Here is a 26,857-nt window from a genome sequence, read left to right on the forward strand (position 1 = left end):
GTATTGCTATAAATTTCCCTCTGAGCACTGCTTTCGCAGCATCCCATAGATTTTGAGAGGTTGTGTCTTCATTATCATTTGTTTCAAGGTAGTTTTTAATTTCCTTCTTGATTTCCTCATTGACCCATTAGTTTTTTAGTAGCATGTTGTTTAGTCTCCATGTAGTAGGTTTTTTCTCTTTCCGTTTCCCATGGTTGATTTCTAATTTCATGGCATTGTGGTCAGAAAGATACTTGAGATAATTTCTATGCTCCTAAATTTATTGAGGTTAGCTTTGTGTCCCAATATGTGGTCGATTCTTGAGAATGTTCCATGAGCTTTTGAGAAGAATGTGTATTCTGCTTTTTTTGGATGTAGTGTCCTGAAGATATCAATGAAGTCTAACTTTTCTATTGTTTCCTTTAGGATCTCTGTTGCTTTATTGGTTTTCTGTCTAGAGGATCTGTCCATTGATGTGAGGGGGGTATTAAGGTCTCCTACTATGATTGTATTCTCATCAATATCTCCCTTTATGTCTGTTAATATTTGTTGTATGTATCTGGGTGCTCCTGTATTTGGGGCATATATGTTGACGATAGTAACATCCTCTCCTTGGATGGATCCCTTAATCACTAAGTAGTGTCCTTCTTTGTCTTTCTTTATGTCTTTTGTTTTAAAGTCTATTTTGTCTGATATGAGCGTTGCGACTCCTGCTTTTCTGTCATGTCTATTGGCGTGAAATATTTTTCCCCACCCTTTCACTTTCAATCTATATGTATCTTTTGTCCTAAGGTGAGTTTCTTGTAGGCAGCATATTGAAGGTTTTTGCCTTTTTATCCTCTCAGCCACTCTGTGTCTTTTGATTGGGGCGTTCAGTCCATTGACATTTAAGGTGATAATTGATAGATGATTATTTATTGCCATTTGAACCTCGTGTTCCAGTTGATTCTATGGTTCTCCATTCTTCCTTTCTTTTTTTTGTTTTTTTTTTTTGGTTGGATGGTCTCCTGTTATTATCTGCTTGAGTGTATTTTTTTTTTCATTTTTTGCAAATGCAATATTTGGTTTTGGCTTGTGGTTGCCCTGTTTTTTAAGTATGCTAACCCCTTCCCATAATTGTGTGTTTTAGCCTGATGGTCCTGTAAGTTTAAACACTTCATTACTATATTAAAATTAAGAAGAGAAACATACAAACAAAAAGGGTTATTTACTTCCTAACATCCCTTGCCCACATTTTATGGTTTTGATGACTTTTTTATTTTTTTCTTTTTAATTTTATTTTGTTTGAAGCATGTTCATGATTAAATCTGTATGCTGGCTTGAGTGACTGCTCTCTGATTGCGGTTTCCTCAGTCCTAGTTCTTCCTCTTCTCCTTTTTTTTTTTTTTTTTCTTTTCTTTTTTCTTCCCTTTCCTTCCTTTCTTTTTGGTTTAGAGAAGCCCTTTCAATATTTCCTTTAACCTGGGTTTTGTGTTGCTGTATTCTTTACGTTTTTGTTTGTTGGGAAAACTTTTTATTTCCCCTTCTATTTGAAATGATATTCTTGCTGGATAGAGTATTCTAGGTTGCATATTTTTTTCCTTTGAGCACTTTAAATATCTCTTGCCATTCCCTCCTGGCCTGTAGTGTTTCTGTAGAGAAATCAGCTGATATTCTTATGGGGGTTCCCTTGTAGGTAACATTCTGTTTTTCTCTTGCTGCCTTTAGGATCCTCTCTTTATCACTAACTTTTGCCATTTTTATTATGATGTGTCTTGGTGTGGGTCTGTTTGGGTTCAGATTGTTTGGGGCCCTCTGTGCTTCTTGTATCTTGAACCCAGTATCCTTTAGATTTGGGAAGTTTCCAGCAATAATTTCTTCAAATATATTTTCCATCGCCTTATCTTTTTCTACTCCTTCTGGAATTCCTATTATGCATAGGTTGGCCCGCTTTATATTATCCCATAGGTCTCTTATATTGCTTTCCAGTTTTTTGATTCAGTTTTCTGTCTGTTGACCGGATTGGGTGATTTCCATTATTCTATCTTCCATATCACTGATTCGTTCTTCTGCATTATTCATTCTGGTTTTTACTGCCCTTAGTTCAGTTTGCATCTCTGCAAATGAATGTTCTAGTTTTTCTTGGCTCCTCCTTATATTTTCTAGTTCCTTTCTGAGGGTATCTGCATTACTGTTCATATCTTCTCTTAATTCCTTCAGTATTTTCACTATTTCTCTTTTGAACTCCAGGTCTGTCAGACTGCAGAGATCTGTTTCATTGTTGACTGTTTTAGGTGAGTTCTCCTGTTGGTTTGACTGGCGGTGGTTTCTCAGCTTCTTCATGCTTGTTGTTTTCTTTCTCCTGAGGGAGTTGTACTCTCCGTTATTGGGCAGTGTTTGCCTTGTCACTGCTGTGGAATATTTCCTGAGGGCTGGCGTTGTTGGTCATTCTTTTTTGAGGCAGTGTGGCTTTTCTGGAGTGTTAATGGGGCTAACAGTGTTTCTTTGAAGCAAAGGAGGACTTCCTGAGGGGAGACAGGACTGAGAGGTCCACACCACGATGGTAGCAGATTTCACTTGGTCATGCAGAGCTTGCTCTGGTGTTTTTAGGCTGTGGGGTTCTTGCAGGGGGTTGGCAGTGTTGGGCAGCTGTTCCTCAGGAGTGCAGTACCCCCTGGGGGCTGGAGCAGCTATCTGGGTCACTGAGAACCTAAGAGGCTCTTCCCTAGGGCAGCCCAACTCAGAAGGACGGCCTGCGAATGTAGGCGGATCTTTTCACAGTCTGGCCAAGCTTGTTGCAGCTTTTCTGGGCTGCAGGGGCTCTTCTAGGGGGCTGGTGTTGCTGAGCAGCTATTCCGTGGGAGTGGGGCACCCCCTAGGGGCTTGGGCGGGTAGCAGGGCCACTGGAAACCCAAGAGGTTCCTCCCCAGGGCAGCCCAACTCAGAAAGACTGTCTGAGATCTTCTCCTGGCTCGGCTGAGCTTGTTGCAGCTTTTCTGGGCTGCAGGGGGTCCTGCCTGGAGCTTGCAGTCCTATGCAGCTGATCCACTAGGGCACCCCCTGGGGGCTTGGGCGGGTAACAGGGCCGCTGAAAACCCAAGACGCTCCTCCCCGGGGCAGCCCGACTCAGAAAAACCGTCCGAGAATTAGGCAGATCTATTCACTGCCTGGCTAGGCTTGTTCTAGCTTTTCTGGGCTGCAGGCCTTTTCTAGGGGGTTGGTGGTGTTTGGTGCTACTCTGCGGAAGTGTAGCCCCTCCAAAGGGCAAGCAGGCCTGTGCAGGGACAGCCCCTTCGGTGGTAGGCTTCAGGCAATTGTTGAGGCCAGCCCTCCTGGATGGCAGGCAGCCCCAGGTTCAGCGAGAGCATAGGGCGTGGTGGGGGTGGGGGGAGGGGATGCACTGGGAAGCACAGCTTTCAGCTAGCTAGCGGGCCTGTAAGCTTGCTGTGGCATGGGGGGTATTCTATGATGAGGACCCACCCCTTCTTCTCTCCCCTCCCCAGCACGGGCGCAGACCAGGCTCTTCTCCCAGGTTCCCTCTAATGCGGCTTTCCACTTCCCCGCCCCTAGAGTATTGCTCCCTTCCTCTGCGACAGCTTTGTTTTCTAGTCTCCCAGGCAGTCTCTGCCCCGTCAAGCAGAGACCTCCCAGGCAGTTTCCACTCCGCCCCGCCCCCCCAGCCCGGGGACTAACCTCTGGAACCGAGGTCTCAGTGCCCAGGCCCCATCCAGGCGTCCCCCGGCCCTTTCCCGCGGACTAACCTCTGGAACCGAGGTCTCAGTGCCCAGCCCCCACCCAGGCGTCCCCCGGCCCTTTCTCGGGGACTAACCTCTGGAGCCGAGGATTTGGTGCCCAGGCCCCACCCAGGCGTCTCAATTTTTGGTGACTGTGCCCGTAGTTCAGATGGTCCGTTCGGTTCTTGATCGGCTTTTCCATACTCCAACTTACTGCTACACTCTTCTCTGCATCTGGAGATTGCTCCGGTTCGTTTGATCTTTCCCCCGTGTAGGTGACTTTCCAGGGTGCAGGATCCCTTTCTCCTCCGCAGTTCCCTTTCAGGAGCGCCCGTCCCGCTCGGATTCACCTTCTCTCACTCTCCTCTTTTCTCCCGTTCTGCCCAGTAATGTCACGAACTTCTTGCCGTTATTGGAGTTTAGGTTCTTCTGCCAGCGATTGGTTGCTGTTCTGTGCAAGTCATTTATTCTGTAGATGTGTTTTTTTTGTTGTGTTTGTGGGAGAGGGCGAGCGTGTCCCCCTACTCCTCTGCCATCTTGTCCTCCGGCCTAGAAATCTTAATCTGGACAAAATGTTAAACAACTGTTGAATGTGATAAGTGTTACAGTACTGAGACATTTTACTGTCCAGGGAAATAAACTCTGGTGGAGAATTTTCAATGACCAAGTATGTCATTGGCAGAAAAATTTGTTCCTAATAATTAATGTTCAATTTAATTCAACCAAGTTTACTACTAAAAGTTATTCAATCGTTCACAATTTTAAGGTAACATAATAATCTTTCTGATCATTTTTAAATTATGTGAAAATCAAACCAGTTTTCATTATACACCTTACACATCTATAAAACCAAAAGAATTAACCATTTTGAAGCAAAATTAGCTAAAACAATTTAGAATTCATTAATCATGAAGCTACATCACTGTACTAAACATTTCAAGGATTTCGTATCAAGAAGCCTGACCAAAACTATAGATTACTATGTTTTATTCTTTTTAATTGCTTATAGCCCCACATATAAATGTAGCATCATATTGATAAAATTTGTTTCAAAAAGCTTATTTAATATGACGATAGTATTTCCTAAAAGTATTTATGAACTCAGCACTCTAATTGTCATTATCCATCACTTAAGCAGTAAGGAATTCTGGAAGTGACATGCTTTGTTCACTGGGCCCATCACATCAGTAATGATTCTGAAAAGTTACTGCAATGTCTCTGGTGTTTAAGATAACTTTAGCTAGTGTGAGAGATGCAAGCATTTCAATAAGAATGTTTCCATTTCATTTAAGAATGACTAGACAGAAGAAATTCAGGGTCATTTTTTCTTGACTAGCTTATTTTTGGATTTTGCCCACATTGCTCTTTCCAGCCACATTTAGTCTTACACCAAGATTTAAATAATCCATTGGTCTGCTTTATTTTTATATTTTAAAATAAATATGTTTTCATAAGAACAAAAGCAGATATATTTATTAATGAATTGTTGGAAAGAGACTGTTGATATATATAAAGCAGACATAAAATATACTAAATATTCTTTACCCAATGAATTAAGAGATTCTTTTAACCAGGGTATACTACTTGTCTTTCATTAATGAATGGTGGTATCATTATTTGTGTTACTGATTTTCTGGAGCTTAAACTATTGGAAAGAAAGGACGTATTTATGAAGCTATTCGCAGTCCCGAACTAAATTAAGAGTTTATCATATAAACCTGTGGTAATAGTAAACTAACAAAAGGAAAATAATAGAGCTAAAAAAATTAGTCCAAATCCATATCATTTGCAACTTCTACATTCAATAATTCTGTTTCCTATGAAATATATGTATATATAATAAATATAATAAAATATATTTATTACTGTGCTTATAATGTAGCTTTAAGGTACAATAAAGAAATACAGATTGTAGGATGTGAACGTTTTCCTCAAGTAAATGTTAGACTTGAGAATTCAAAAGACTTAAGGTGTTTCCAAAAGACATTTGGAGATAAAAAGAAAGATGACTAAGATATATTAGTTAAGACATACAACCTTGGGAGTTCCCATTGTGACTCAGCAGAAACAAATCCGGCAAGTAACCATGAGGTTATCGGTTCTATCCATGAGGAGGTGGGTTGGATCCCTGGCCTTGCTCAGTGTGTAAAGGATCTGGAATTGCCCTGAGCTGCAGTGTAGGTGGCAGACGCAGCTCGGAACCTGTGTTGCTGGGGCTGTGGTGTAGGCTTGAGGTTGCAGCTCCAATTCAACCTCTAGCCTGGGAAATTCTGTATACTGCAAGTGCAGCACTAAAAAGAAAAAAAAAAAGACATACTGTAATGAGTATACTTCACATTAGGCAGTTTTGTTGAAGTCCTTGGACTCAAATGTGAAGGATTCACCTGTGAATATAATAGTAGAAAATTAATTTTCCATGAGGTCGATTTATAGCTGGTAATACCAAAAAATTACCATCAAAGTCCTTCAGGGAAACCCTTCAAAAATTTTATCTATTTATCATGATTATAATGTCAATATTTAAAATCAAAAGGACCTGAAAAATCAATTCAACTCTATGGCTTAATATACCAGAAAATAAATCAAATATAGGTTGTATATGGGTCTGCATAGAAATCCCATGTGCATTCAAGATAAATTTAAAGAAAAAGAATATTTCTACATCATTCATACATAATACAATGTGCTTGACTAAGCCGAATATAAAGACCAAGTCTTTCAGCTCGTAACATCCTAATAACATCAAGCTCTAGTTAAATCTTAATATCTTAGAAAGCTGTTATAAAATGTCATCTTCTGCCTGTCTAGAAGTTCTTAACCAGTCGTTGAGGTCTTATCTAACAAGGTAAGCTTTACATTTACTATGTCATCAGTGTAATTCTAAATGTCCTGTTTTTGAAGTTTGGAATGCTGTATCTCACATTTACACAACTGTGCTGAATTGCGCAGGCAAGAGAACATTGCAACAGCTGCTCTAAGATTAACTAAAATATGACCTTTGCAAAGAAACTTTTTTTTTTTTTGTCTTTCTGTCTTTTTAGGCAGCACCCACAGCATATGGAGGTTCCCAGGCTAGGGGTCCAATCGTAGCTACAGCTGCCGGCCTACACCACAGCCACAGCAACACCAGATCTGAGCCATGTCTGCAACCTACACCATAGCTCACGGCAACACTGGATCCTTAACCCACTGAGCAAGGCCAGGGATCGAACCTGCAACCTCATGGTTCCTAGTCAGATTCATTTCCGCTGAGCCATGATGGGAATTCCAAGAAACTTTAAAAGAGTGTATGAAAGACAGTGTATCGCATGATGACATAGAATGTAGCTGGAGACTCCTAACGTACAACTACAGTGCTAAACCAGTCCAACATTCAGCAAAAGAAAATGTGAAGACTCTGTTAATATATGCCTAGAGAAGACCATAAGTCAGTGAAGCAGAATCATAAAGAGACTAAGTTCTAAATGACTGTCTGTAGTTATAAAGAGAAATGCAATCTTCACTTGTGTAGGAAGAGCTGCTTATCAGGCATGGATCATTTTAGCCACACAAGGTGATTAGTTTATAATATCTGCAGTTGATGATAAATAATAAATACTTCACTTGGGGCTTCTCCATGGTAACCATATCTTTCAGCTCTAAATCAAAGTCAGTTTTTCATTTTCTCACCACAATGAAGGTGGATTTTTTTCTACTTATATAAATAATACAAGCTTATTATAAATTACTTGAACATACTAAACCTAGAAAGAAGAGAATAAAAGTCCTTGGAATCACACTGCCTTAAGATAATCACTGTTAATTTTTGTAATCATGTTTTTTTTTCATGCATCTCTTCAAAAAGACACAGACACATATGTTACACAAGTGATATTAAATCATGCATGCTGCCTTTATGAGGATGACTTTCCCCCACTCTTATCCTCCTATGAAAGCATTTATCACACTTAGTTAAGCTTTTTAATATTCTATGTATGTCCTATATTTTCTTCTGTCCCACTGTAATCCTAAGTAGATTTACATATGTGAAGAGATATTTTGTGATTAAAAAGACATATTTTGCATACTCATTTTGCATCTCATTATTATCTTAATTCTTACATTCACATGATATATCTTTAATTAGTTCTTTTCAATGGATACATAATAGGCATATGACTATACCTCAATTTACCTAGCCATTGCCCAATTAATAAATATGAACTTTGTTTCCTGTTTTGAGAGATTCATGAACAGTGCTACAGAAAACATCTCTAAATGTCTATATTTTTGAGTATTAATAATTTCCTTTCCTTAGGATAGTTTCCCAGGAATAGGTTGCAGGGTAAAATAAACTATATTTAATTTAAATAGATGCTGCCAATTTTTTTTTTTTTTTTAGATAGAAATAGTATAATATTAAAGTACACTACTGAGGGAGTTCCCGTCGTAGCTCAGTGGTTAACAAATCCAACTAGGAACCATGAGGTTGCGGGTTCGATCCCTGCCCTTGCTCAGTGGGTTAAGGATCCAGCGTTGCCCTGAGCTGTGGTATAGGTTGCAGACGCGGCTCAGATCCCACGTTGCTGTGGCTCTGGCGTACATAGGCCGGCGGCTACAGCTCTGATTCAACCCCTAGCCTGGGGACCTCCATAAGCCACGGGAGCGGCCCAAGAAATAGCAGAAAGACCAAAAAAAAAAAAAAAGTACACTATTGAGTAACATCATTATATGGTAAAAGATTACTAGATCTAGTGGGGAGAAGGCATCAAAAGTTTTTGGTGGGGCCCAGCATTTCCCCTACTTAACTGCCATTTCACGCCACCTCTCTGAGCCCCATCTTCAAAGTGAAAAGGTTAAAGTAGATGAATCCTAATGTCCCCATCTAATTCAACTTTCTATTATTTTAAAGGATATATTAAAAGACTAAAACCCAAAAAGCTCTTCATATATATCACCCAATAACAGTGAAATCATTTTTAAAAGTTTTAGTGAATGCTGAACATGCATTCAGGAGGGGGCATTGATAGATACCCCCCAATTCATGTTTTTCCTCTCTTAAATATTTCATACTTGCTTGATTTGTGGAAATTATTTCAGTCTCATGATGTCCTTAGAGCTAGAAAATTCTTAATTCAGGAGGAGTTCCAAAGTAGAAAAATAATCCCAAATCAGAATTCTTTCCTATGGCCAAGAATATATTTGTACCTATAATATCTCAGTAAGTGATTAAAGTTCCCTCTAAAGCTAAATAAATTTTCATTACAAGCAAAAATAGTATTATAGAATGGAGGAATGTCCTTCTTCCAGGTAAGAAACGGCATCCCTTAATTTGTATAAACAGCACACACATACCAAAAATTCCACATATAATGAAAATTTCAAGCCCCACAATATGATATCTTAGGACAAATATATGTGCATATGTAATTATTGGTGTTGTGGTTAATTCAAAGGTGTCAGCTTTGAAAGAGTCTTTAAACTATTCCTTGAAATATCAGAAGCAGAATTATATAATTACAGAAAAGTGAGGGGAAATGATATGACCTCTTTAACAATTTTTCAATCTTAAGAGTAAATACATCTTTATACATTAAATAATTGGTGAATTCTCTTTCATAAAATTGCAAAGCCTTATTATTAAAAATGAGTTTTCTGTGTCAAAGTGCCTTGATCACTTTCAAAATGTCAGTTGAATTTGACTGAGAGTACTTGACCTTGAACTTTTCATAGTTGGCTTTTGATTGACACATTTATTCAATTTGACCTTTCCTTTTAACTGAACTATTCTTCTTCTGATTGAATCTTCATTGGAAGATTGCTGTTGTAGCTCACAATCTAAGAAGTGGTTTGAATAGTTAGTCTTTTCTGACATTTATGTGTTTGAATTCCTCTAATTCTAAGTGTTTTTGATGCTGATGAGACTCTTCATGACTGTGAAAGACAGTGCTTAAATGGATGCTGTGACCCAAGTTTCCTTCTTTTGCAGTGGGGTACTTTTCCACTCAGAAACTTGTTTCTAACCATTAGTAGCTATCAAGTGAGTCTTGACAAAAGTATAGTCAGTGTATAGTTGGAATAATTCAGTACTTGTTAAAGATTGTACTTGTAGTAATAAAATATTTATTAATATTGCATATAAAATGTGAATACCTGAAAAACTTGAATTTTGTGATTGTTACCTTTATTTGTCAGCACCCTGGCTTTAGTGTTTTCTGAGGCTATTTCTTACTTTACTAGTCTGTTACCACTTGGCAAGACTGAAGCTGAGAAGTCATTTTGTTTTTAGTATGGAGCCCCATCTCCTTTAGATTTCCTCTATATTTTGCTTGAAAAATAAGTGATTCTCTCTTTTCAGCTCATCTCTCTTGGTACTGACTTTTTTAAACATATAAATCTGTTGGTACTTTCCCTTTTCTTCCTGAGAATCTCCTGAGGCAAATTCAAAGTGTGTCCACTGTGGATAATGTGTGTTTAATATGATCTTAGGTGGTAGTGTTGCCTAACTTTCCCACACAACATAAAGGGTCACCTTTTTTCCAGTCTGTAGGAACAGTCTCCTCATTCTTCTTCAAGCCCTAATCAATAGTCCTCTGGAGTTCCTTCCATTCTTAGAAGTACTGTTCTCCTGGCCTTCCCAACCTCTGCACTAGAACCCAAAAGCCAATGTCACAGGTTTAGATTTTGTAATGGTGTCACTCCACTTCCAGGTACCCAGTAATTTTATGGTTATTTACTGCTGTATCACAAGCCACTCCAAACCTAGTGGTATAAAATGACAGTCATTTTGCTTGGCTCACAATTTTGTGGGTCAGGAAATTAGCCAGGTAACAATGAGGATGGCTTGAGTCTGTTCCACAGTGGCTGAGCCTTCAGCCAGGGTAGCCACGTGGCTGGAGATGGCTTGGAGCCTCATTCTAGCTGTTAGATGGAGTCCACAGTTTTCACTGTACTTCTGTGAGAGCTAGCATGCCCAAGATGGTTTCTTTACTCATAAGTCTGGTTATTGGGCTAGAATGGTTTAAAAAGTGGACATATCTGGATTTCCCTCTTTCTCCAAGTCATCTCTCCATATAAATAGCTTGGCCTTTTTTATAGGATGACAGCCTCACCCTGTATATATGCTTTTTAATGGCAGCTGGCTTCCCAAGGAACAAAGTACCAGAAGGTCTAAGAAGTTCCAAGTCCTCTTAAAACCTAGCCACAGAATTTTCAAGACATCATTCCTACCAGCTTCTATTAGTCAAAAGGTTTCCAATAATAGTCCAAATTTAAGATGTAGGAAATTAGACTTCACCTCTTATAGAACAGGTAACAACATATGTGCATACATCCTTAATCTATCACAGTGACCAAGAGGTAAATCTTGAGCATAATAAATTCTTTGAGCAGCATGACATGCCAGTAGTGCCTCAATAAAGTATAACAACCAATGTAGTGTGAAACAGACTGAAATATTCACTACAGTACAGTGTCATGTTTAGCCATAAGAACATAGAGCATGTTTTACCATTGGCTCTTAGGACAAATTTTAAGTAATTTATAATCCATTTTTTAGTCACCTGATGGAAGGGAGAAGGGATGACTAATAGGAAAGAATAAACACTAGCAGGGCATAAGTTCAGAGAATATGAAAATATTAAATTTAATTCATATGAAGTATTAATGCTCCATTCCAATTATTGGCAGGTATTTCACTCTAGAGAGATATTGGGATCAAAATATAAGGATAGAATCAATGCCCCAGAAAGAGTAATAGGGCAGATACAAATGTGTTATTTACCAATGACAGAGAAGGAAGACAAACAGAAGCAGTAGATTAGAGCAGAAAATCTCTTATAGTTTCATCTTCTAGTCTCAGCATTAACTTCCCTCCTTCTTCCATGACACCCAAGACCCAGGGAAGGAAATTGCTCAGATCTAAGAATCCTAAAAAAACAAAGGCACAGAAACAAATTTGCCTCATTCCAGACCTATTCTTACGGTTGTATGCAAAAAAAAAAAAAAAAAAAAAAAATTCAATGAAACACTCTGGTCTACTACTACATTCCCAAGCCTGTGGGGCTTTGTGATAATATCAGATCAGTGCTGGTCCTAATTGATGAGTGAGATGAGAGTTACTATATTCTGCCTGCCTGGGCTTTGTGATTTCAAGGAAGAAATAGAAATCCTCCAGCCAGATGTCTGAACATTCTTTCCACAGCCAGGGTGGAACTGGACTTGTGGGTTGACACTGACTATTCTGCAATATAAAAGTCAGTAGTAGAATAAAACATAAATTATATGACAATGTAACAAAATAGTGTTAACCTTCAAGGAGAAATTGAAAATATGACAGTACTAGAAAAGAGAGAACAGAAATGTTGATATATCAGTAAGATATTTGTTCATCTAAATTATGCACTTAAATTACGAAGTCAAATTTGGTCAGTTCTTCAGCTGAAACTGTCACTATATATGGCTAAAAGAAAACATGTTTGCTCTGGGTCACACACAAAAAAATTCTCTCAGTACTGGATTAACACTCACAGAAAAGGTGAATGGTGGCATGAGAAAATGAGGTTAACAAGTCATGTGTGTTATCAGAAAGGTGATTCTGGCATTTCAAAAGAAGATACAGTGACTCGTGTCTGGATATGGCTGAGAAAAAGCAGTGATAAAAGCATGAGCTTTCAGACTCATTCTATGGTTTATTCAGAGAATTAATTTCTAGTAGTTGTTTTGCTTTTGCCACTGTGTAATGAGACCATTTTATTCTGATACACTTGCCAAATTTTGCTTTTGCTGGTGCAAGTGAATCAGATTACCTACAGGTTTAAGTAGAACAAGGATTGGTTTCACAGGCACAACAGAATGGAAAGAGCACTCGACTGAGAGTAAGGAATCCAAGGCTCTACTTCTGCCCCGACACTTAACTTGCCCTTGAACAAGTCACCTACACTCTTTAGTTGTCAGTCTTCTCAACTACTGTGGGAATTGGCCAAGCTAGTGATTTGTTATTTCTCTTTCCAAACCAAAATCAATTTTTCCTGCAATGATATATCTGTACCATCATCTATTTTAACACATCACATTGCACTATATAGCTAGTTGTTTACCTCTTCCATTGCATTGTGAGTTTATCAAAGGTATTTATCTTTTATCTTGTGGCCAATACACATCAGATATGACAGATTTTTATCTCTTGTACTAACTCCAGTCAACTGAAGCACTGTGTTGAGAAGAATCCATAGGCTGGGTCAAAGCTCAGCCATATTTTCTACGAGGTACAGTACAAGGACATAACTTCAAAGGTGCCAAGTATTTTCAATTTCTTGTTTAGACAAAATAGACACTCTACCAAATGCTTGATACATGAAAGAATGAACAATTGCATAACTGTACCTATGCCACAATCTCTCATAACATGGGTAGCTACTGTAAAATGTTATTATTTTAGAGTTTCCTGGTTGTCATGCCATTTCTTGCTATTTACAAAGCACAAGCTAATGCATGGATGAGCAAATTTTTTTCTGACTACTTCTATCATCTTTATGTAACATCAATGGGAGGTAATTTAAGAAGCATAAACTTAGTGAAAGATAGTAAGATTATTCCATTACCAGATAATGGTGTAATTCACTCTTAGGGAAAAACATTGACTGCCTACCATGATGCTTAACATCTTTTTACCTACCAGTGTTGCCACATTGAGCCAACCTGTGGACCAGGTGTTTATTCAGATTATAAAATATTTCTACTAAAGATATTCCATGAGAAAGTTGATTTGCCATGCAAATACTAGAAAGAATTTTCTTGTAATATTAATGATTTGAGTATAAGTACCACTTTTGCCTATAATTTTCTTAAAGAAAACTGGTCTGCCATGGTACTTAAAAAACTGATAACTTCAAACTGAGGATGAGAGAGTCCCTCTTTGGTCCCTTCTAGCTCTAGGACTGTAAAATTTAGAGGGAGTCCATTCTTCAAAGCATAAGATGCTGTCTCCTTGTTTGTCATCAACATGTCAAACAAACTGAAGCTGACAGAGGTGTGTCAGTGAACCTTGTGCTTGCAAGAAAAAAGTAAAAGAATATTTGGATGAAAGAGCACATAAATATACTAATGTCTGGATAGGACCATACCAATTATTCAGCATAAAACATAATCACTATATTTTTTAACACAAGCCTTAAGAAGATATACTCTAACTATTCTTAATTTTTTCATGCCAACATGCACTGAGAAAAGCACTGCAAGTCAATAAAGAATAAAAGAGAAGGTACAGACATTAAAGTAAAAAAGCAAGGTGTTTTACAATTTAGAGAGAGATATATTTTTTCCTTGATGTTTATTCCAATGAGCACCATTTTCTAGAACATGCATACATGTTCTAGGAGATCAGTGTGAACTGGAAGGTTCAGAGGGACCAGCTTCATGTGTGTGCTGCCTATGTAGTCACCCAGGGCCCCACACTGAGAAGTATCTTGTGCTTGGTGCAATGCATGGCTGTCAGTGTTTTGAAGTTCTGAATAATTTCCGGACAAAGGGACTCATATTTTCAATTTTCACTGAGACCCACAGATTATGTAGACAGTCTTCATGGTTAGTTAAACCTTTCTGAAAGAGAGAAGATTTGAACAAGGCTTTAACGTGACACAGAATTTGGAAACTTTGGCGGGTCACTGGTGAACCACTTGAAGAAAGGTGCAGTGAGTACATTTTCCACTACAATGAGAGACTAGATAGGTTGCCTTCAGCCTCAAATGCTGAGTAAGAAGTTGGACCATCTTGTAGGCAGTAGGTGAAGATAGCAGGTGAAGATGAGATTATAAATAAAATCGGTTTTAGAGAAGGACTAACCTGGCAATGGCATGCCATATGGGTAAAGGTAAAGCAAAGTGAGGTCATGACACAGAGGATATAAAGAGCTGGCTTGAAAGCTGCTATTAAAAACCTAAATTTAAGAGTGCATGATCACAGAATGATAGCTAAAACTCTGCGAAGCACATGGGAGGAGAAAATATTTTTCTCTGGACCTGGACTGAGTATTGTGCTATCAGAGAGCTGTCCATCTCTCTCCTTCACGTCTCTTACAAGCCTAGATGCAGATGTAAGGGAAGCAACTCAACATTTTCTTCCTATATTTGTCCTATAAAAGGTGGATTAGGCTGAACACTCCTTAAGTGCAGAAACTACACATGTATACTCAAAGCTTAGCATAGCACACAGATATAAATATCTGTTGGACAAACTAGTGGTAATTTCATAAATAAAAGACAAGTATCCTCAGTAATCATGTAAGACAAACCTTGAAAACAGATAGGATGGAGTTAAGAGTAAATTCAAGGAAGTATAAGGCTACTGGATACCTGTTCAGTGCCTGCCTGGCACAGTGGGTTAAGGATATGTGGCAGCTGCGGTGTAGGTTGCACCTGTGGCTGGGATCTGATCTCTGGCCTGAGGAACTTCCATATGCCATGGGGGGACCTAAAAAGAAAAAGAAAAAGAAAAAGAAAGGAAGTATAAGGCTGATAAATTGTATGACCACAACTATTTCATGCCTTTTTTAACTTAGAAATACTAGATTAACATAGGAAAGATACTACATACTTAGAGCCTGCCTTAGTCCATTGAGTCCAGTATGACAGAATACCATAGCCTGGGTGGCTTATACACAAAAGAAATTAATTTCTCGTAGTTTTGGAGACTGGAAAGTCCAAGATCAAGGCACTGGCAGATTTGCTGACTAGCGAGGGCCATCTTCCTGATTGATAGGCAACTGTTTTTTCACTGTGTCCTCACAGGCTGTGTCCTAGCCTGGGAACCTCCATATGCTGTGAGTATAGCCCCCAAAAAGAAAAAAAAAAAAAAATCAGGGCACAGGAGTTCCTGTCATGGCTCAGTGGAAGTGAATCTGACTAGGAACCATGAGGTTACGGGTTCGATCCCCAGCCTTGCTCAGTGGGTTAAGGATCTTGCATTGCTGTGAATTGTGGTGTAAGTCTCAGACATGGCTTAGATCTGTCATTGCTGTGGCTGTGGTGTAGGCTGGCAGCTGTAGCTCGGATTAGACTCCTAGCCTGGGAACCTCCATGTGCCACAGGTTCAGCCCTAAAAAAGGGGGGGGGGGCACAGACATGCCACCAAAATCTGGCCTCTACTGATAAATATCACAGTCACTTGTCCTGTATGCCTACTTGGGAAAGGAGGAACACTAAAGTGATATACATGACATTTTGTTATCCATTCAGTATTCCTCATATATTCAATAGTACCATCTGTGAAGTAAGTTTTATTCTACTAAAATTTAGTTGTGCTTGGTCCTGTTTTTACTTGCTCTGAGTTGCTTCATAATGCCTAATCCTTATTTTAACCAAGATGGTGAACCGAGAACATAAACTGGTGACTTTGTTCTCATAAGGGAACCATTTTGAATATCTAGACATCCTGAGTTCATCATTGAGCCATCATCTTGTTTTTCCTCTTTAATCTATGTCACCAAGAGAAACTGTTTCAGTGTTTTTCTTAGTACTTAATGATATGTTATTAGAATATGTGCTGGAAGTACATACCAAGGTCCCAGGAATGGCATGTCAGAACCACTTCTACCTACTTTTAATCTTCAATACATTGTTGGATGCATTTACTATTTCACCATAGTAGACATAAATGTTTTTGCCAAATAGTATTTTGTTTAGTATTTTCTTCACTGGCAGCAACTAAAATTTCTATTTCATATAATATATCCAACTCTTTTAGCCTGTGAGCTAATATCAGTGACTTTGTTAAAAATATAAAACACATATCAACACGAATATAAATCCTATTATATAAAGGTTTAAGAAAAATAGTTGTAAAAGGAAGAATAATGCATATTATTTCTTGATCATGGTAGGGTGTTTTAAGCAAACTATCCCCTGGGAAAAAGAAGTATTGTTCCTAGGAAATTATTTTAACTATCCAAGATTTTATGTCGATAACATTTATCATATCTAATAATTCATATCTCATAGTTGATACCCTTTTTTTACATTAGAAGATTTTTTTTTTAAATTCCACAAGTCATAGAATTTATACGCCATATTACTTCACTTTATAGAAAGGAATGGTTTCTGTGTCTGTTGGGGGCTGGGAATAATGGAAGTGCTCTATGTGAGTCCATTGAGAAAATTAAATCAACCCTAAACGAAGGCACAAAAACTGCCATACCCAGAAGCTTTCTGACTAGGTCATTCAGCATTAATCCATTCTTTATAAGAACACTTGAGTTATCTTGCTATTTAGATAATTCATTCCCCAGATGTTAGCGTACTTACTATGTACACAGCATTCTGCTACATCCTGCTGGAAAAATGTTTATGGGTATTTTATGCTTTTGATGCATTTACTAATAGTTCATGTTTGAACGTCATTTCTTTTGATTTCTCTCAATACCCATGAGAGAGACAGTGCAGTTATCATTAAACCAGAAAGTGTCTTTTCCAGTGTTGCAGGGCTAGGAAGGTGCTGAACTAAGGCTAGAATTTGGGTCTCCTTATTCTGGGTACAGTGGTTTTCTATAAGAGAGAAAGGGGAATAATATACATATAAAATAAAGCTAGGCACTTACCAGAAAACTTACTATAGCTATGGAAAATGTTGATAACCAACTTGTTGAAGGCGTGAATACCAATTAAAGAAATATTCCTCTTGGCAAAGAATGCAATTAGAGTGCCCTTTCACAATAACATTTATCAAACACTATGTGCCAGACAACACTGCTATGGGCTTTACTTGCATTATCACATTGAAGCTATAGGACAAGCTCTGAGAGACAGAGTAATTTTCCCAAGTTCAAAATTTAATAAGTGGTAGAGCAGGGGTTCACACAATTCTGTGTCATTCTAAAACCTGTATATATTATTTGAACATTCTTTTCTACTATCTTCTCCATAGTCTTTTCCTATTTCCCTTCCTAATTTCTTTAAGAGGAAAAAGAAAGTGAGGAGGGTGTATTGCCAGCCACAAGGAAGGAAGGAAGCAAGCCATCCAGGCATTCATTAGTTCACCCAATGACTGTCAGCTGCCCCAGTCCCCAGCTCAGCCTTGGGAATGCCCGGAGAGGACCTTCTGGGTGACTTTGAAGAATGTCATGTGCTAGTTCAGAGACATGAGTAGAGAGCACATGAAGCAAAACTAAACAGTGGCAGAACTAATGATGAAGTCACCCCCGAGGTCCTCTTTGGGTATCCCCAAGGCTTACCAAGGAGAAGGTATTTGAGCTGTGTCTGAAAGCATCCTTCCAGGCAAAGAAGGGAGAACAAGAATCGGAACAGGCGTAGTTACAGCAAGAACTCCTGCGTATGAAGAAATGTGAGGTTAGGGTTACAGAAACTCGGAATTCAGCCAAGGTACAGTCTTGCTCAGAGGAGCCTTCTGTTGAAACAGGGAAATTGGACTTGGACTTATCCTCTAGGCAGCAAGAGTCAACAAATACTTTGAAGAACAAAGTTCAGTGTGCTTCCATTTTTAGGATGTCTTAACTGGCGGTCTTAGGTTGGATGAACAGGACACTTAGAAAGCTAATAAAGAACTGGACTTGAGTAGGAAGATGACATTTCCTGTATTATTTTTAAGCTATAAATAAAAGTTACAGTAATCTGGCAATTGCTTTAATGAGATTATGTGATAAATATAAATGACTTAGCCTTGTTGCTATTCCCACAGAATGAACATATAGCCTCTTTCCTAAAGAGCCTTCATTTATTCACTCATTCAACAGATATTTTTCAAGCTCCCCTATGCAGCATGCACTGTGCTAGGTGCTCAATGCTTGTAGTATCACGTTAAGCACTGGTTTGGGGAAAGTTCTTTGGAAGAAACACGTAGTGCGATTTGTTCATAAAGCCAAAGAAAGCAGCAAAGAAAAGACAGGATAATAAAGCAAGTGTCAAAGAAAACAAGAAAAGAGAGAGTAACTCCTAAGAGAGAAAAAGTGAAAATGAGGTTTAAGCTTAAGAAAGCAAACATCTGCTGTAAGTAACCATTTCATTAAAAGTGCACTAAATTGTGGAAGTTCTCTCTCAGGAACTGCATACTGTGGGCTGAGATTAAGTATAATGGGCTCCCACATGAATTCTTCTCATTACTTCTCTTGAAAGATCAGTAAATCTCCTGAAAGGGTAATTTAGGTTTAGTGTTCACAATTCATTCATTTTACTTTTAATCTTCCCTGTTTAGACTTGTAAAAATATAATGCATATATAATCCAAAAGAGGAGGAATAGGCCCCAGATGAGACAATTTAGACTCCTCGAATAGTCTTGGCATTAATAGATATGCAGCAGGCTGTAGGCTTTTTATTCCTACAGCTTGGATGTGTGAAGTGAAGGGAGCTTCAGCCAGTTTATAGAGCACTGCGTGTCGTTAATTGCAGGAACCAAGTAAAGGACAAAATAGAAAAGACAGTCTGTACTTCACCTTCTGAATTCCATGGACCTTTATGTGATTTTTCAGTGAAGACTCTCCTTAATCCCATTAAGCTTTTTTTCACTCTAATTCAACAAAAAAGACAAAGGTTCTAACACATTTGCCCAGGAAAAAAATACATCAGTAATTTGGGAAGAAAAAGGACTGGAAAATAAGGCAATCAATTATTTAATCACAGAAATGTGATTTTATGAAATATTTTTGCCAAAAATGTGAGCCTGAAAAATGACTTATAATCATTACTTTTTCTGCTGTTAAACAACCATTAATCAGTTTGTGAAACTGAAAAATAAACAAATAATAAAACAACAAACAAACAAAAAGCCCGAAGTGCAGTCTTTCAGAAATGCTACTTCTAGAAATGATAAGTCTTTTGATTTTCTAGGCATTTTTTTTTTTGGCTTTTCTACTAAACATAGCCCCCCTTCTGGGCCTATGGTGTGCACATTGGTTTAATTGAGTGCCTATTTGGAAAATGGCTTAGAAATTCATGGAGAAAAAGAGATTTTTCATACCTAAGATTGATATAAATTGGTAAATATATTGAAGCTCATTACAGCATTGTATTATGTAGATTTGAAACCGAGTTATGGATTGTGATGTTTACAGTTTGCTTTTGTTTCCCCTTATTCAATCAAAGGGTTTTAAAAGTGTAAAATTTCTTTTCAGATTTTAAAAGAAGTGAGCACTTAGTCCAGTACACGTGAGAACACAAAATTTCAGAGTAACAATTTTACCTAAGGAAATTAGCAGTGGCAGACATTCTCTGGACAAATATCGCATTCCTTGATATAATTGTTATGACATTTTAATGCATTCTCACCAAGAAGCATTCCCTTGTAAATGACTAAACCAGACCATGTCTTAACAATTATTTCATGAGAGAAAACCTCAATACCTTTAGAGGTTCCTATCATAAGACTGATAAGAAACAAAAAAAACAAACCAGAAATGAAGTACCAGAAAGGACTTAAAACATAGTATACAGTTAAACGATTTTTTAAAGAAGCACACATCGCTTAAGAGGTAAACATTTCCAATGACTTCTCACAATTTTTATGAATGCTAAGAAAAAAAAGAATCCAATGGATTTCTAGCAATTCCTCTCCCTTTTGTAATTTTTATATTGTCCACTGGTCTATTTTAAAATAAAAATAAACTAAACTTAAACATTCATCAGGACACTGCCCATTAAGAACAAATGCATCATTTTTTTTTCCAAAGGTAATTCATCCATTGCATCAAAAAAATTAAAGCTCTCTAATCTGGGGTGTTTCCCTAAGGCTCAAGTTAGACATTCGTTCATGTGCTCAACTACTGTTGGAGAGAAGTGTTGTGTTCTTTGAAGATATAATTTCAAGCTGCATGCATATATTCTCATTCCAGTGAATAGTTTTTGATTGCAACATGGAAAATGAGAGCATAGTAGAGTTTACTATCTCCTCATCTGAAAAAATTACCTTATGAGTTGTTGGAAATACCAGATCTTTAAACATTCATGAAAAAAAGAAACCTATCTTTCCTGTTAGAGTAAATGAAAGACAAGATTAAGTAATGAGAGGTTGTACCAGTTGTACCAGTCATTCTAAAGTGTAGGGTTGTCACTGATCCCATGAACTGATGACATCTAAAAGATAATCTCCCTGGAATTTACTGATCTCTTTTAACTGTGGTGTTCTTCAACTATGTTCTAATAATTGTGCTCTCAACAACGATCAGGAGTTTTGAGCCTACTTTGTGTTTTGTAATTGCATTGATTAACAGTTCAGGCTGACCCTACTCCTGCTGGTGGTGGTTATGGAAGGAATAAATCTTTATTAAGTGAAGACTTATGGCTTTGGGACCAACAGTCATTCACCTAAGCACGACCTCATCCTGTTGTTACTTAACAAAAGGAGCCATTCAATAAGGCCATACTAGATAATCCTTTGACTACTGTCAACTTATAATTAATTTCCACAAGTTGTTATTCCTTTCAGTACTGTTTTCTTTCTACAAAAATAGCCCTGTCTCTGAATAGCAAAGCAATAGTTTTTGCTCACTGATTATTTTCCCTGTACTTTGAAAGATATGAATTTGTTCATGCAGATTTAAATATTTCTTAAATATTGTAGCTGATAAATCATTATATGCAATATCAAATGTTCAAATCCTTTATTAGTAACTGTTGAAAACATAGCTTCCATGTGTTTCTTAAGGTAGGGCATGTTTGATTTCTGAATTGTTGTCACATAAATTGTAAGACCAAAAATAGGCCCTTTGACTGATTATGCAAAGTTCCCCTTAAACCACCTTGAACTAGGCAGATTTGCAACATTTTAAACTGGCACTTCATCCCTCTTTCAGCAAGCATCCTCTGCAGATTTAATGATCAGGAACATCCTTCTGATGCATGCTGGGAGATATGGCTGCAGGGTACAGACCACAGCAGACAGTGTGTCAGATGAGGCAGAACTTCTTGTTAGGGGTGAGTATGCTAATAGTGCAGTCTAAAGACATGATCACCATAAATTATCATACAAAGGAATTTAAATGCATGGACTTTGAGCACATCAGTACTGTGCATTTTATTTTCAGTTTTTACAGTATATGTCATTTTTGCTTAACCTTTTGCCTTTGAAAAGATTACATGGAAAACTGCTTCTTAGAAACAGACAAAACCTGCAGATCCAACTTCAGGGTCCAAAACAACTTTAGCACTAAGTGTTCACTAGGGGTTTAACCAAGTTAATGCTAAGCAGAAATTTTAAACAGCTGAGTCACAAAGACATTTGTACTAAAGAGGCAAAATATGTTTGTGTATATATGTGTTTTTCAACTGCAAAGCTAGTGGAACCCCCCGGGCACTTTTTTTTTTCCTCTCCACTGACTTCTAAATTCTGCTTCCCCAAACAGGAAAACTGCATGCTAATATGGTGGCATTTGCAACTGTTAAGTGACAGGGATTTTTTGAAAGTCTGGAAATGTCAACACATAGTCTCTCTGTGCAGAAATGACGGTTAAGTGGTTTCCAACTATGAACCAGGCTGCCAAATCCACAACCCTATAAAGCTACATCTTATTTGAATTACATAAATGACTACAGCAATTTCTTTTAGCACATTATTCCCCATTATGGGAAATGGAACTCCTAGCATGTGTTTTCTTTTTCTTCCTTTCTTTCTTCCTTTCTTTCTTCTTTCTTTCTCTCCTTCCTTCCTTTTCTCCTCTCTCCCTTCCTCTCTCCCTTTCTTTCTTCTTTCTTCTTCCCTCCCTCGCACCCACCCTTCCTTCCTTCCTGTTTTTCTCTTCCTTCCTTCTTGCCTTCTTTCTCTTTTCACTTTTCCTTTCTCTCTCTCTCTCCCTCCTTTTTTTCTTTTCTTTTAGCTTTTTATTGAGATACAATATACTTGCAGAAAAATTCACAAACCATAGGTTTACAGATGTACAGCTCAAAGAAAAAATCACAGAGAACACACCATGAAATTCATATTTAAGACAAAAATGAGTACATTACGAGATTCCCAACTATCTCTTTCTGATGTTAAACAATCACGTTTGACTGCTGGGAATAATGCATGCAAAGATCACTTGCATGATTTCTGCAAATAAAAATTTCACAGTCCGTAGCAAAAGCTTCTATCTTTAGATTAACTTGTCTTATCCACTTGGAGTGTTTTCCAATCATAATTGGAAATAATTCATTAATATTATAAAAATCTTGAGCAGAAAGTATGAGGACTACCGTAAGCTTCCCCATCTTTTTGTTTTAGTTGTATATATCACCCAGGGTTTATTGATTTGGGGTTGTGTTCCACCATTGATCCAATTAAATGTTGTTTTGAAACAAGTGTGTATCTGGGTGAGTGGCAGCTTGTTCATTGTGTGGTTTCTATTCAGAAGGTTATTTGAACTTTTCTCCAAAATTATGTCAAGAATGTGTATTACTTTATTATAAAGCATCAACTTTTTAAAGTGCTCATCCTCTCATGATAAAAATTTCCCTTTATGCCTTTTAAAGCTACAAGGCTTTTGGAATAGCAAACCCCACACTGAAGTCAAATTTATAGAAAATTGCTTTCTTCTCTTGCTACAGTCTGTTTTAGATTATGTGTATTTATTGTGAAGCACTTGCCTAGTAATTTAGAATGATGCTCCTAAAATTGGAGCTTTCTAAATGAATAACACAATTTAGAGGCTGATAACAAGAAACCAGGTATTTTTACAGGGCTGTGAGGGGCATATTTAAGTGGCAAGCGAACATTCTGCTTTGTAAGTAAAATTAAACTCAACAGGGTAATTCAGGCTCGGCTTTTTTGTGTTCTGCTCTTTTAACCTTTGGCTTTATGCCTAGGAATGATAAAATGCATAAATTTGGAATTATACTCAATAGCAATTTCAAACAGGTTACTATTGTCTGAATATTCATGTAACATTCAGCTCAAGCTTTCCTTTGAAGTGAGTTTGATCAAGTCGCCAATTTTCTATTATATATTTGCATTATTTTTCTAAAATTAGTAAAAATAACATGCTTCTCCTTCCTGGTTGGTCTTAGATTTAAAAACTGAACTGAGGGTGCTGGTTCTTTTTTATTCTTACTGCTATTTTTTGTATGTTAACAGTTTCAGGAACTTGGATGCCTGGATATTGCTGTTTTTAATATTGTGAAATAAAACTCAAAATATTTTTACCCTGAATTCTTCTTTCTCCCATTCCTTCATTTGTTGGTTTGTAAACTCAGGGCATTCTAATAGTGCCACAGGACTGAAACTGAGCATTCTAGATGACTTTTTCCTAATGATGGCTGCAATTCCAGTAGCAGAATTTTTCAAGTACATTTATTCAGTGTGTCACAAAAATAGGAACAGAAAAGACGATTTCACTCTACGTCTTATAGGATGCCATCATTAGATTGCCTCAGCAGTTTACTTCACTCTATCTTGAGCATGAGGAACATTCTTGGGTGGCAAGGAATATGTTTTTATAACTTTATAATTCTATTTCAGTGAAGACTAAAAATCTATATTCTTTCAGATCAATCTAGGAGATCATCTCCTTTCCCAGTAGAGACAATCTATAAAATCCTTTTGTGCATCTCACCAACTCCTACAGTTCTTCACCTGGCTGCACATGCACACTAAATTGGAGCTCAGGTGTATGGTCCTAAGACCTCATCATTGCCTGTTTAGAATCTGACTGTCCCTGACCGGTGATGCTCCCTGCTTCTCTTCCCACTCACTGTTTTAAAGTGATCTTTCCCCCAAATGCTTGTTTCCACTGTTGCTTTATTTTGATTGTGAATGTCAGTGGTATTATTCACCTCTATTCCACCATTATTATCATCCTCTAAAAAATTGAATTTTCCCATAAATAATCATCTGAAGCATAAAATTGCTTGCTCTCGCATATTTAATATTCAGTGAACCAGCACCATGCATGATTTGGAGAACCATAATAGAAGTAATGAATATGTTAAAATAAGTTATTTTGCTGGGGTATAAAAGGAAATTAAAGCCACACCTGGACATCTGTGCACAATTTAAGTCACTTATTCTAGTGTGATGTAGCAACAATAGAGAAAGAAAGTCTGGATAATGCCATAAGTAACCTCTTTAAAGATGGCTAGAGCTGTATCATAGTATCCAAGGTAAAAAAGATAGAGATAAGAGATAATCTCACTGAGGAGATATGCAATTTTTAAAGAGCTGATACTCCTAAGCGATATAAGAGGTGATCAAATACAATATAAAACACTCCAGAGAAAGGAATGTTTGTGTTTTGTTATTTTATTATTTTGCAAAACTAAATGTCAGAGCCATGTTTCCTAAAGAGAATATAAGGATAGGAAACCATCATGGTTTAAGGAACAAAATGTGTTTAGCTAAGCTAACTGGGAACTAGAGCGTTAGCTCTGTCTATTCTGCCTAGAGGGAGAAGGAACAATAAAAATTTCACTTCCCATGCAATTTTTTATTTGTATTACTCTGTTTACTAATGCAAAATAGTAGATCAAGAAATTTTTGTGATAGTCAAAGAAGAATGAAAAATCTTGTGGTTCTTTTTGAATGTACAACCTATAGGCCCTCCTTTCCTCAAACTTGGACACCAATTTTTATTTCCTGAATCATGACTTACAAGATGAATCTGATGGGTAATAAATTGCACTTAAGAAGAAAGAATCCACCTCAGAGTGTAACTTATTGAGAAATATCCCACCTTCAAACTGTCTTTCAGTCTTACTTGCTTTAAACTGTCCATTGGTTCAATTTCACTTTTTTCCAATAAAACTTTTTCTTTGAATATCTTACCCTTAATCTCTCCAGATCCACCTACTCAATTTTCATGGCAAAACTGAAACTATCATCAAAAGTTCCACTGTTTTGTCAATTAAATAAGTCAATAGGTATTTATTGATAATTCGCTATTCATTTATTCACTCATCCATTCATCCAGCAGCTGGTGAGCTGAGCACTTGGATTGGAAACTTGAAGACCAAGTTCTCAGCCCTCTGTTTGGCTCTATGTCTACTTGTCTACTAGTGTAAGAGTCATCTTTGGGAATGGGGTGAGAAACAACAAAGAGAAGAAAGCCCCCTGGATAACCTACAGTCTTTTAGGGGAAATAATAAAATACTAGGAAAAGACACAGGTATAGCAATAGGGCTTGGTGCAAAATGAAAATGCAGAGCCTCTCCCTCAAAACTTGATAAGAATTACAAGATGGTGACAGAAAAGCATTAATCCAAGTATAGGGTCCTTCAAAGGTAGGGACACTGTGTGACTGCGCAAGTAACACACCCATGAAGCCAGCCCAGCATAGCTATTAAGTTATGTATAAATCCATAGAAACAAAAAGGATTTTAGTAAGGGGGGGGGATAGGTTATAGCAAAGCTATCTAAGTCTGTTTTCTCCTCTATAATATTAGCATATTATAAAGCCTCCTCAGGGGTTTCACCAGCTTTTTACCCAAAAAGATCTTTTTTTTTTTTTTGTCTTTTTGGTGTCACACCCGGGGTCACATATGGAGGTTCCCAGGCTAGGGGTCCAATCGGAGCGGTAGCCTACACCACAGTGACAGCAGTGTGAGATCCAGCCATGTCTGAGACCTTCACCACAGCTCAGAGCAATACCGGATCCTTAACCCACTGAGGGAGGCCTGGGATCGAACCTGTGTCCTCATGGATACTAGTCAGGTTCCTTAACCTCTGAGCCATGAAGGGAACTCCACAAAAGATCTTTTTTAAAAATTATTCTACCTCAAGAACCTTATGTTTTGAAATATTTTATTTATTGTGTTCAAGTAATCTATAATTCATATTTCTACTTTAATTTTCACCAAAATCGTTTATCATGAGGTAGTCTGTATTACCAAACTAGGTGATTTAGTCTATATTACCAAACTAGGTGATTTAAACTCCAGCCAACAGCAAAAGAGACTTTACATTTTAGCTAGTTGTGAAGGGCTATATTTTGATTTGTTTTGTTTTTAAATAGTGGAAAATAATCTAAAGATACCAGTTATTACCTGATGGAAACCATTTTGGATCCCTCAATTAAATTCTCTCCGATTTCTCCAAGCTATAATTTTTAGTGATTCTCACCAGCAGGGGAGGAAAATTTGAGAATTTTCTCCCTTTTGCCATTAGAAAGATGCAAGCACATACTATTACTTTTCCAAATACAAAAGCAAACTTAAGCTCAGTGAAAACCTTCAATGTACTTCTAATACATGCAGATTTGATAATTAAGTAGTATGAA

The 26,857-nt window shown here is 37.5% G+C and overlaps 1 protein-coding gene across 15 annotated transcripts in view; it reads left to right on the top strand.

The window, feature by feature from the left end:
* The window catches only part of CNTN5 (contactin 5), a 1,211,165-nt gene that overhangs the window by 1,084,668 nt on the left and 99,640 nt on the right, over positions 1-26,857 (top strand). For 12 of the 15 annotated variants that reach the window (XR_014815020.1, XR_014815017.1, XR_014815018.1 and 9 more), the window contains one exon: positions 21,467-21,587. The exons of 1 other annotated variant lie outside the window; for it this stretch is intronic. Coding sequence is in view for 9 of the 14 variants with exons in the window: in XM_084975741.1 (XP_084831867.1) it covers positions 21,467-21,587 (121 nt within the window). In the remaining 5 variants the exon portion in view is untranslated. Of the gene's footprint in view, positions 1-21,466; positions 21,588-22,015; positions 23,797-26,857 lie in introns of those variants that run through there. 2 more of the 15 variants (XM_084975747.1, XM_084975748.1) reach the window with 1 other exon arrangement.

Source organism: Sus scrofa, chromosome 9 (assembly GCF_054392235.1).
Source record: "Sus scrofa isolate SSC_HxYL_T2T_F1_AM1 chromosome 9, Sscrofa_HxYL_maternal_Yorkshire_Landrace_v2.0, whole genome shotgun sequence".
In the NCBI taxonomy this organism is placed as follows: Eukaryota; Metazoa; Chordata; class Mammalia; order Artiodactyla; family Suidae; genus Sus; species Sus scrofa.